Source organism: Populus alba, chromosome 14, assembly GCF_005239225.2.
Source record: "Populus alba chromosome 14, ASM523922v2, whole genome shotgun sequence".
Classification (NCBI taxonomy): domain Eukaryota; kingdom Viridiplantae; phylum Streptophyta; class Magnoliopsida; order Malpighiales; family Salicaceae; genus Populus; species Populus alba.
Genome location: NC_133297.1, coordinates 15,147,595 through 15,160,681, shown reverse-complemented (window position 1 = coordinate 15,160,681; position 13,087 = coordinate 15,147,595). Strand labels below are relative to the sequence as shown.

At 31.2% G+C, this 13,087-nt stretch overlaps 1 protein-coding gene across 2 annotated transcripts; it reads right to left on the bottom strand.

Moving 5' to 3' along the window:
* Positions 1-5,712: 5,712 nt before the first annotated feature.
* On the bottom strand, positions 5,713-8,324 carry LOC118035397 (triacylglycerol lipase 2-like). Of its 2 annotated transcripts, XM_035041056.2 has the most exons (9): positions 8,071-8,318; positions 7,885-7,992; positions 7,645-7,785; positions 7,445-7,555; positions 7,176-7,319; positions 7,020-7,060; positions 6,613-6,692; positions 6,434-6,529; positions 5,713-6,192 (listed from the first exon to the last, which is right to left on the bottom strand). In XM_035041056.2, the coding sequence occupies exons 1-9, from the start codon at positions 8,245-8,247 to the stop codon at positions 5,873-5,875; spliced, it is 1,218 nt and encodes a 405-aa protein (XP_034896947.1). In that variant the 5' UTR covers positions 8,248-8,318; the 3' UTR covers positions 5,713-5,872. The 2 variants fall into 2 exon arrangements, with proteins under 2 accessions (XP_034896947.1, XP_034897081.1); XM_035041190.2 differs by lacking the exon at positions 6,434-6,529 and having other exon boundaries at positions 8,071-8,324.
* Between the last annotated feature and the right edge of the window lie 4,763 nt (positions 8,325-13,087).

Genomic DNA, 13,087 nt, shown 5'->3' with positions numbered 1-13,087 from the left:
TCCAAGAGTGTCCCAATTTTACCTTCCTTCGAGGCATTAAATTTCCCATTTAAGATTTCAGCACATATAATTGGGTAAACATGTGCACCTTCTTCTTCTTCATCTCCATCGACCACCATGATGACCTTTAGATGCCTTCTGATCGGGCAATCTCTCTTTAATAATTCATCACTATCATTTTCGGTCTCAAATATCAACGATCGGACCATACCATTGCATCCAGAATGATCAAATTAGCTGGAAACATGTATTGAATTGTCCAAATCACACTTCAGACGACTAAGATTTGATCAAAATAATTCTGGCCTGATCAACGGCTCCGATTCAATCTCAGATCCGGTTGCACATAGGATCAGCTACACTAGAACCTATCCCTCGGCTCGGCTCGACTCCAACTCAGCTCGGCTCCACTCGGCTCGCAGCTGATGACATGTCAGGTGGGTCCCACTATGCTGACATGTTAGTTGACTAGTCAATTGCATGCTAACGTCATCGTTACATCAGGCTAATGTCATCATCTGCATGCTACTGTTTCAAACTGTTCATGTCTACTATTCATATTATATTCAGGTCGGGTCAACTCATCCGGGTGAAGAAGACGCGTGGGGCGCGTTTGCGCGCGTGGGCAGACACCTTGTCGGAGAGTGATGGAGAGTGCGGCCATGTCCGACGTCCGATTTTGACGTTGTTTTCACCAGTGGCTTTGTATCGTCCTCCTCTATACAGTGGGATGTCAAAACACCATTTTGACAACTTTCATTTTTGAGCAAAGATCAAACACCACTTTAAACCAAAAGCTCTGATACCAATTGTTGGGGATTCTGCTTCCCCTGCGGAATGGTGGTGTTTATGATCATTACTCAAAAGAGGCTAAGCACACTAGCACACAATATTTAACGTGGTTCGGCAAATTGCCTACATCCATGGGAGAGGTTCATTTTATTTAGAGATAGAGAAAGAATACAACACATGAAGGAGGATCATATTCACTCAACTCCCATCTCTCATTGCTGCATCAGGCAGCAGGGCTGCTGGTGGCAGCCCTTCTCTTTCTTTCTCTCTTTTTCTCTCTACATGTCTCACAACTCTCACATTTGCTCTCTCAAATTATGCCTCTTTTATAGGCATCAATGGCAGCTCCTCTTGCTCCTTTGTCAGCATTGGTGGCTGCCAAACTCATCTCTTCTTCAACAATGGTGGCTGCCAAAGTCAAGGTTGGTGGCTGCCACCAACAAGCCTCCTTCCTTGACAATGTCAACATAATTGGCAATATTCCAACAGATATCCTGCCACAAATTCAGATAACAGCACAAGCATCATATTACATCACATCCGAAAGTTTCACATTGCAACAAGAACTTTCAAATGCTTTTTCATTGGCCCTGCCATGGTGAAAAATAGGCAAAACTCAGTTTTCTAGGATGGTGATAATCTGTAACAGCTGTTTTTGGCATCATTAGAAACAGGGTGTGGTTATGACAGTTACATGAAAACCTGAGGCCAGCTATTTCCCTCCACAAATAGAAAGCAAAGTTATTCGAATAATTCCAGGTCTAACATTCACTCCAGAGGGAAAAATCAACCATGTCATAGTCTGAACATTGTTGTCTTCCAGATCAACTGATCACATTTCGAATGCAGCCAATGACGGATATCAATGTTCTAGATGATTCAGAACAATTCAGAACACTCATAGAACTAGAGCCACTTTATTTTTATTTTTTTGAGTAAGAGACTCATGATTATACGAACCAAATCAGATCGGAATTTGACCTTAAAATATCTCCTAACTAATTTGCGAGATCAAGCACATCTCTCAAGCAGTATATAAGCTCACCACTATTCTAGCTACCTTCACTACCCTCTGCATCCACCGGACAACCATGTTCATTATTAAAAAATTGATAAATAATATTAAAAACACTAACAAAAAATATTTAGTTGCTAATTTTCAATGGATAATTTCAATTGATAATTTACAATGAAAATTGTGATAGAAAAGAAAAAAAATCAATACAATTTTTTTTGGAAATTTGATACGTCAGCAATGCTGATGAAATCCCTGATGGAAATTCTGTCGATAAATTTAAATAAATTTTAAGCCCGTTAGTTCTCTCTTCTTCCCTTCTTCTTCTTCTTCTTCTTCTTCTTCCTTATCTTTCAAAATAGTAGCATCTCTATCCTAATTAATTAACAAATTCAGTTACCCCCTTCACAAATCTGGCCACCCAACCTGTCGGCATCAACTTACATTTGTTAGTAATGTTAGCTTCGCTCTCTTGGTTCTATTTCTTGTAAACCTTCACTACACCAAGTAAGAAAACCTACCTATTGTTTTTTGTATTAATTGTAATTGGTTTGTATATTTAAATATTCTTTTGTTAATTTTATTGTTTAACTCATATTTTGATGAAAAATAGAATTTGTGGGGAATTAATAATTAGTTATTGGATTGTGAGCTTATTTTTAATAAAAATTTAAATTTGTAATTGATAATGAATTATTGTCTCATATTAGTGTTATTATGATATAAACATGTTATGCTTTCAATCACTATTATCACTTTTGTTGTCTTTGGCACACTTGTTTTCATTCACCTCTTTCCTTTCTTTGTGAAAATTTATGTGTAATTGGTTTTAGTTTTGAACATTAAAATTTATCAAAGAAGATTGTTTATGTCTAATTGGTTTTAGTTTCAAACATTTGTTTTGCTTGTGATTGGAGAATAATCATAAGATTAGAATCGTGACTTGTAAGATTCTAACAATCATTCACTGATGTTTTCCTATTATATATTTTCCAATGATTAACATATTTTCAATTGGTGAAATCCCCCTTCCCTTGTAGATGTCATAAGAACAAGTTCCCCAAGCACTTAAAGAAGCAGGCTTTTGTTTGGATGACAAGGACACCAATATGTGTCACATTAAAAGGTTAGCCTTTCATGATGTTTATGGTTGTCATTACCAATATATCATTTTTTAGATCGATATATCTTTTGGAACTTGTTGTTAATATTTTGTTTTGTATGATTAAGAGGGCTCCATAAAAAAGTAATAATTCATTTCTTTTTTTTCTTTTTACCTTTCATAGTTTTTCTTGGCCAATATTCTAAGGTTTGGGTTGGGTCAAGTTAGGACTACTAGAAAGAATGCAGAAAATAACAATCAATTGGTAAGGTCAAAATAGTTGATTTCTATTTATGGTGAGAGCTAACATGTTGAATATGTTTTTCTTCCATTAGTTGTTAATAATTTATTACTATTGTGTCCATTAGATTTCCAACAAGAGTTAAGTTAACCATGTTTACATTGATCAATTCCAAGATATCTAGTAACCTTTATTGTTAGCTATGTTTGATTAAAAATATTGTTGTTGTCATTGAATTAATTTCGATGGGATGTTTCATTGTGTAATAAAATTGAAATTATATAAGACATTTGTTAGTGCTTTATAATGCATTATATTTATATTTGTTAGATGAACTTTTATGTTTTTTTGGAGATGTGTTTATTGTTTCAATAATTTCACAAGTGTTGTTGTTGGTGGTGTTGTATATTTTGGTTGGTTAGATAATTATAATAATCAAACTTAAAAAAAACACTAGTATAATTTCTGACGGACAAGAACATTTTGTTGGCGATTTCATCGACAATTTCTCCCCTATTTTGTCAGAAATTTGTAGAAGGTTTTGGAATTTTTGATGGAATATGTGACAAAAAATTATATCAAAAATTAATTTCTGATGCACTTGCCAATGAAAAATAGAAGGTAAATTTTGATTTTTTAGCACAAATAATTCATCGACATTTCTATCAGCAATACAGATACTGACAAAAATACCAATGAAATAACAATTCTCAACGAGAACTTGCTAACAACAAGTTTTCATTGAAAATTCTTTAGAATATTCTCTCTTTTAATATACACATAAGCATATTATGAATGATTTTATTATTTCTTTCAAACACTTTGTTCTGTTAAGATTTTTTTAGTCATAGTTAATTGATTTACTATGTTATTTTATTTATAATACTCATTAAATTCATATGATGTGTACTCATCATTTTTATCTATTCTTAAACATTTCAATTTATATTTAATTTTTTTTATCTATTAAGATTTTAAACATCTTAAATTTACTCAACTCTTTCTTACATAAAAGAAAAAAAAATACATGTTGTCATTAATTGAAGGAACACATTTAAATGCACCAAATCAAGAGGCTGAGGTACTCTTAAATTTCATCCAGTTCAAACAACACTTCTTTCATTCCATGTTGTGATTAGATGCTCCGATGTCTAAATGCCAAGTGCCATAATTATTGGAATTAAATTTTTCATAAGCCAGTAACAAGGCTGGTTGTTTAGAATCAAGTTTTTTTTTTTTTTTATGTAAAATTAACCTTTTTGTCTTCGTGCTTGTTTTGATAATAATTTGAAGCACAGTGACCATATTCCTTATAATTGTAACATTGAGCATTCACATTATTATTCCTCCAATTTGAATATCCATCATGATTTTTGCTTCTACTTTCTCTAAAAGTGAAACTTTGATTTCTTGTTCCATAATTTTCTTGATTTTTGAAAGATCTTTCTCTTTGGTAGAAAGATCTACCTCTTTGAAATGGTCCTTTACTGGATTCAGAATTACTCCACATTTAGCTTTTGTTTGTAAAGCTTGTTCTAGTGATCTCCCTTCTTCTTTTCCTTTAATTTTCTACTCATGGGCTTGCAAAGATCTCATCAGTTCTTCTACTGTAAAATATTTCAAAACTTTTGAATTTTTAATTGCTACCATAACATGATCAAATTCTGAGTCCAAAGACCTCAAAATCTTCTTCATCAAATGAATATCATCAATGTTTTCTCAATTCCTTCTCATCCGATGCACCAAAGAAATTACTACTGTAAAGTAATCTAAGATTGTCTCATTATTTTGTTCAGCTTTTCAAAATCTCATTTTAGGGCTTGCAGTCATACCTTTTTTGATCTATCAAATCCACTGTAAATCTTGTTCAAAATTGTTCATGCTTCCTTTGAAGTATTTGCTAGAGCCACAATTTCAAGTGCTGTTTCATCAAGCCTTTGATAGATTGTAAATGGGGCTTTATTATCCTTCTTTCTAGATTCTCATAGAGCCTATCTTTTGTGTTTTTCATCGCTGCCTCTTTTCTTGTCAACTCTGGTTCGTCGTAACCTTCTTCAACCAAATCCCATAATTCCTGTGATCTCAAAAGTGCACGCCTTATACTGCATGCACAATTAATTATAGTTTTGTTTTGTGAGGTGGGAAATATGAATATGAGTATTGTTATTGCTGGAAGCCATGATTACACTTAAGATGTAATACCAATTTTGTTGGAAGAAAACTAGGAAAATAGAGACTCTTACTTGCAAGCTCACACACACAAACTTTCATTCACAAATCACTTACATCTAAATAGACATTTAATAATGTCTTTCACAAATCTCAAACGATTTAAATAAAAATATCAACTTTCAACAATATTAGACTTCCATGCGCCAAACATATACGTGTACGTGTTGGCATACAATGCATAATTAATTTACCAATAGCCCTATGGTTCAACGTTATTCTTAATGCAAACTTGGGCTTATTCTCAAACTTCACATAATCAAGCAAACTTGGGTATATAGGCTTGATTTGTCGATGTATCCAAAATATACAAGATAGGAGAGTGCAATGATGTTAACCAAGGAAATCAAAACTATTTAAGCAGTACATGACCTTTACATTCAATCATGAGATTGAATATTTGCAGTAAACATGGATATTATAGGCCTATCTACATGGAAAAGCAGACATAAACAAACCCTGTTATTGTCCACAAACAGAGTTCTTAGATAGATCAGTTGATCTTAAAGAAGGCTATTGCAGGATCATAGACAATCTGATTAGCATTCACGCCTAAAACAAAATCTGCATGAGCATATTCATCGGTGTATTGTACCACCAGCTTGTCGCCATCATGATCTTTGAGGTTGTCTAGTAGAACTTGTACATCCCTCACATCAGTGATATAGTCCTTCCCTCCATAGCCAAGAAAAAGAGGAAGGTCATTAGGGATGCTGGTCATGTTATACACTGGAGGAGTAGGTTGCCCGTAATGATCCATGTTGTCATTTTCATTACCGTAATCATACATTGCTATCGTTCCCGTCCTAATCACTACATAGAACACAGAACCATAATGTAATGAATAAAGCAAACTTCTAAAGTTCAGCATTTTTCTGTTTAGATTTTGCTCGAATAAGTTATCCCATTTCCTTCCATTCATAAAAAAGAATGTTTGACATAATTTCCTAATTGTTATGCAAAACCATAATGGTTGCTTTTGTTGTTCAAAGATTTTTCTTGATTTTTTTTTCTGAAAAAAGAGTTAGCCAATCAAGAATTTAGAAACACTTACTCTGTGCCAGGTGGATTATGTTCTTGGTTGCTGTTGATTGAGGTACATAATCAAGAAATATTTTTGTCCTAGATGAATTGAGGCAGCAATTCGGGCCTAAAACATGTTGGGTGGTCAATCAGTATTGGTTAACTACTAAACTTTTGTGTGTTCAAGTTTTAATGAACAAGCCTAAATACCAGTTATAGCTGTTAATAAGTCAGAGCAGTCGATCCCAGGCATAATGCAGATATCTTCCAGAAGCTTGTTCACAACCGGCCTGTTCACTAAGAAATCATAATAGTTACTATTTTTTTTAGCAACTTGATGATGATGATGAAGAGGTTCATTTAGCAACTTGATGATGATGATGATGATGATGATGATGAAGAGGTTCATTTAGCAACTTGATGATGATGATGATGATGATGATGATGATGAAGAAGAAGTTCATTTATCAACTTGATGATGATGATGATGAAGAGGTTCATTTAGCAACTTGATGATGATGATGATGAAGAAGAAGAAGAAGAAGAAGAAGTTCATTTATCAACTTGATGATGATGATGATGATGAAGAAGAAGAAGAAGAAGAGTTGCTTTCTCACCCACGAAGAGAAAATTCATGTTGTCCCAACCAGTACAAGTCCTGTGCAATAAGGAGACAGAATGCTAAGTAAAAAGGTAAGGGAATTCTTTGCCTTTAAATTTAAATTTGGAAATTCATTTTTTTGAGCAAGGAAGATCCATTCATTTGGTTTTACCTCAGCTACAAATAAATCGACAAGACCTCTTGCAAACGGTGATGTCAAATGGTTAAGATAAGCTACTGGACAGAGCAAAACAGCCGATCTTAACATGTTCAACAACTTTCCTTGAGAAAAGGCAGCCAAAGCAATCAAAGTTCCCTGAAATGAAGTCAAAGATTGTCTTAGCCTCAGCTATATATATGCAGAACAAAATTCTACAACAATAGATATGAATGTCCCAGGAACCAGAAAAAACAGTGACAGCAACACAGTGCAATATCCACCTGGGAATGCCCAACATAGTGAAGGTTCTGCCCTGTCTGCTCATGCACGTACTGAAATGTAGCAGGAAGATCATAGGCAGCTAACTCATCCCAGGTCCAATCCCAATAAGCCTGCCATGAAACAAGATAAAATGTTCGATTGTTAAAAAAAAAAGATTCAAGGTCACATAATGAAGGAAAATATATAGACTCAAAAGTACCGAATCATAGGGATCGATTGATGCATGGCCCCGGCTAAATCTAGTCCCCCGACCGTTGGAAATCCACACATCATACCCATTATCCGCCAATATGAATGCTAAAGATTCATCGGGAAGACTCATCAGCCACGTTACACCATCCTGCCGTGAATCCGTTAATGTTTTTTTTTCGTTTTCATTTAAATCGCAGCTATAAACATTAGAGATCAATGAAGAATTAGCTAGCTAGCTACTACGTACCACAATTAGCCCATGTTGTAGCAGAACCGGCGGCTTGTCTGCTGCCTGACCGGACAACCCAGAAGGCATTCTCTGAAGGCTAAGAATATAACCATCTTTTGTTGTTACCTGCAATAATCCAAAAACGGGCTCAAGTTTCTAAAGCAAGATGACTCCGAGCTAGTGGCAAGGATTAGCCTCTTGTACCGTATGTTCTTGGCAGGCGTAGCCTAGTGGCTCCACCACCGATTTGCAAATACCATCCTTGGCATTCAGGGATGACACAGATGTGCTATTCTGACTATTGAAGGAATAAACCTTTGTTCCTGCAGCGGCCGCAGCTGCCGATACACAGAATAGGATCCCTAGAATTTGAGTGGCCATTTAAAATTTAGTTGCAAACTACAGCAATTACACTTCTCTGTTTTCAAATTTTACTAAATCTACTTCCTTTTATATACTACCATCATCAATGCATATATTATTAAATGATAAATCTTATAAAATTATACGATATTTTAATGCTTTAACTACAAAAAAAAAAAAAATCACTTGCGTCTGTCACTTCCATGGATGTGTGCTGACAAATAAAGGTTGTTCTTGTACATTTCCATGGATGTGTGCTGACAAATTGAGGACCAGCCATGATTTTGACTAATCACTTTGTACAGCAAGCAATATTGTGAGCACACTTTACAGGGTTTGAATATTCAAATGTTTTTAGAGGGATGACAGAAAAACTAGAATATCATGATGAGTTATATTTTTTATGTGAGTAAACAAATAATATATTATAAATAATTAACTAATAATTTGTTTTAAGCATTGATTAATCCAATAATTATTTCCAAAAACTTGTCGTATTAATATAATTTCTTATAAGCATTACATCGATTGCAAACCTATTACATCTATTTTAGATATTTTGTTGTCTTATGTGTAATGTTGTGATTTTTTAGTGACAAATTCTAAATTTTTGTGGTCATCCCAAAAACTTTTTTTTTTCTCAAATTATCTTTGAAAATCAAATAACATGAAATATTGTATTTTATCAGATTTAGATTGATCACAAAATGGGACCAACTAAATATTGTGTATCCATTATCACTTAATTGTCTTATATGTAATGTTGTGATTTTTTAGTGATAAATTCCAAATATTTTATATTTTTTATTTCTTTTGATCCTTGATATTGACAACTCATTTTTAGTTAATTATTATCTTTTTTACTATATTTACTATCAATGTCTTTTTTAAAACCATATTATTAAACTAATTAAATCTAGTTAAATCAATGTTTCATGTGTTAGATTTTTCTTATTCTTTTAAAAACGTTTTCATCGCCTGAATATTTTTTTTTTCACGCTAAAAATTGCAAAAATAATTATCAATTCTAATCAAGTGCAAAAAGACTCGCTTACTATGGCAGTAACTATTAAACTTTCAAGTAGCATCTTTTTAGGTTGTCCATGTGTGATTTTTTTCATGTCTCAAACCTAGAAATCTATATATAGCCACCACTTGTTAATGAGGAAATAGGCAACACCATCAAGCTCTATTGATGAAAGTAACAAAGTTTGATAAGGTACCGAAACCTTATTTTCTCTACAGATTCGATAACTAGACTACTATAAATTCATTTAAAACTGCAAATATATACTTTGATCCATCATGTATCTTTGAACAAACCTCTAGCCAACATAAAATAATAAAAAATATATATCATATATGTTAGATAATATGTAGATATAAATCTATAATTATTTGGACTATTAAAAACATCATATCTAATAGCTACATCTAAAATTATTGGAAAAATAAAGAAGAAATAAGATGAGAAAAAACAAAGAAGAAATAAAATGAGAGAAAAATGAAGCGTGAAGTGATAATTTCACTAGGCCAACACCTAAGTGTTATTTTCCGGGTTTGAAAACATTATTATTAAATTATAACTAAAAGGGCTCAGTCTTTTACCGTGGACTGCGTCCACAGTAAAAGCTGAGCTATATATATATATATATATATATATATAACTTTGTGCTTTTTTTTTAAGTTGTCGTTTGAATATAATTTCTTATAAGCATTACCTTGATTGCAAACCTATTACATATATTTTAGATATTTTGTTGTCTTATGTGTAATGTTGTGATTTTTTAGTGATAAATTCTAAATTTTTGTGGTCATCCCAAAAGCTTTTTTTTCTTAAATTATCTTTGAAAATCAAATAACATGAAATATTGTATTTTATCAGATTTAGATTGATCACAAAATGGGGCCAACTAAATGTTGTGTATCCACTATTACTTAATTGTCTTATATGTAATGTTGTGATTTTTTAGTGATAAATTCCAAATATTTTTTATTTTTTATTTCTTTTTATCCTTGATATTGACAACTCATTTTTAGTTAATTATTATCTTTTTTCACTATATTTACTATCAATGTCTTTTTTAAAACCATATTATTAAATTAATTAAACTTATTAAATCTAGTTAAATCAATATTTCATGTCTTAGATTTTTCTTGCTCTTTTGAAAACATTATTATCGTCTGAACATCTTATTTTTTTTTCATGCTAAAAATTATAAAAAATAATACTCAATTATAATCAAGTGCAAAAAGACTCGCTTACTATGGTAGTAACTATTAAACTTTCAAGTAGCATCTTTTAGGTTGTCCATGTGTGATTTTTTTCATGTCTCAAACCTAGAAATCTATATATAGCCACCACTTGTTAATGAGGAAACCTCTAGCCAACATAAAATAATGATAAAAAATATATATATCATATATGTTAGATAATATGTAGATATAAATCTATAATTATTTGGACAATTAATAACATCATATCTAATAGCTACATCTAAAATTATTGGAAAAATAAAGAAGAAATAAGATGAGAAAAAACAAAGTAGAAATAAAATGAGAGAAAAATGAAGCGTAAAGTGATAATTTCACTAGGCCAACACCTAAGTGTTATTTGCTGGGTTTGAAAACATTATTATATAAACTAAAAGAGTTGGGGTTTCCCCCCGGCTCCTTCACTTTCATATAAATAGTATAGCAGTTAGCTCTCATTTTCTTTTTCTTTTTTCATCTTATTTTATTATGTCTTTCACTTTTTTCTTTTAATTGAAACTTTCTATGGCCTAATTTCAAGAGATTAAGTTTGAAATTGTGCTAGAGAGATCATATTAAAAGATAAATGAGTGAAATGTAAAATATAGAAAAAATACATGATTAATCCTAAATTTTTATCAATTTTTATTTTGATCTAAAAATTAAATTAATTTTTTTCATTGTTTTTTTAATTTTTGAGTTTAAGAAATGAGAAATAAAGTCACTGAAAAACTGTACAAGAGAGAAAGTTATTAGTTTTCATAATTTTGTGACCAAAATGATCAAGCTTTGTGTAAAAGGATTATATTCAATAAAAGTAGTTTGCTTATGGTGATTTTTAGCCTCTATTTTTCCAAAAACCAAAAAGATCATTGTCCATTTAGATTTTCAAATTTAGTTGATATTTTTTTTAAGTGATTTTAGGGTATTTTGAAAGTGATGGATGGTTCATGGAGGTCCTTATGATATTGTGTTAGTTTTTTTTTCATGTACAAATGATTTTAAAATTGAGTTTGTGGGACCAAAATCTTTGACCCCCAGTATTTTGTTCATCTCAGGTGACCATAAAATGTTATGGTAAGCAATAGGGTGCCTACCACTACAGATAATCTATCGCTTGATATAAAAAAATAAAAAAAAATAAAAGCAGATAATGCATTGTCCACTCCTGCACAAGGAAAAAAAAAACCTAGACGCATGCCTAGATTTATAGTGTGTTTATTTTAGCTTTTGTAATTGAGGTTGTAGTTGGGTACAATCTATTTATACACAAAACTCAATCACAAAGAGCTAATTTTTTTTTATTTTTTATAACTTTTTTAGTGGGTTCTACATCCAAACTTCAACCTCCATCTCTAATACAAACACATATTTTAAAGCCTGAGGGGTGACACAGGATCCTTTCTTTTGTTTTTATTTTGTTTCCATTTAAATAGTGATTTATGCACTCTTTTTTATTGCTTTAATAAGTTGAATTGCCTTTATTTTTTTAAGTAATAATTGATCTTTTTATATTTTCTTTAGTTGCATGATATTTTGAAATGATCAATATTGATTGCTTATGAATCTTTTTCCTCTTATTTTTCATATGAGCTCGTTGTATTTGAATGAAGTATTTATAAAAATAAAAATAATTTATTATTAACAATTAATTATCTACTAAAATAAAATAAAAAAATATTTAAAATAAAAAAACAGTCAATATAAAACATTTTCAAGTGCATCTATTTTTTATTTCTACTATGAAGACTACGTTTCTAGTTTAAAATTTAATAAGTATTAATAACTCTTTTTGAGTTTAACATTCATATATTTCTTAATTTATTTTATAAAGTGTAAACAACTTTTTTTTGTTACTCGGTCAAAAACAAATTATGATAAATAAAAATATATCCAAAAGATAATTATTTCATCATTAATTAAGATCTTCGCCTAATATCTCTTAATTTCTTTTCATGTAGGGTGATGTTTGGCAACTATTAAAACCAATTTATCCACGTGGATATGTATATACAATTGGATTTTGAGTTCGTAAATAAGATTTGGATCCGATAGTACGGTTTTTCTTCTAGTTTTTTAGACGACAAGGGTTAGCCATTAATCACAATCTTAAAGATTCATCCTCTGTTAATTTTTTGCATATACATGTTTAACTTTTTTTTAATAATAAATAAATAAATCTCTTTAAATGTTAATTTCAAGGTTGGAACTAAGAAAATCAAGGAAATGAGCAAACATTCTTAACTATTGATCTTGAATTTAGGTATTCTAGATTAGGTGAGATAAATAAAACAATAAAGAGTTAAGTTATTATTATTCTTATCATACTTATTTAAATTAAATTCAATGATTTAAATTTGATAAATATAACATTCATATTATTAAAGAATTGTTGTCCAAAAATTCACAAGTAAAAATTAGACAAGTAAGAAAAATATATTTAATTTATAATCATGCAAAATTAATTCGTTTGTTTGCAGGAAAGTTGTTTCCTTTTGTAAAGTGAATTCTGGAAAAAATAAATTCCTAAAAAGTGAATTCTGAGAAAGTATTTTCCGATGTTTGGCAGTGTTATGGAAAATGAACTGGAAAACACTTTCCAGTA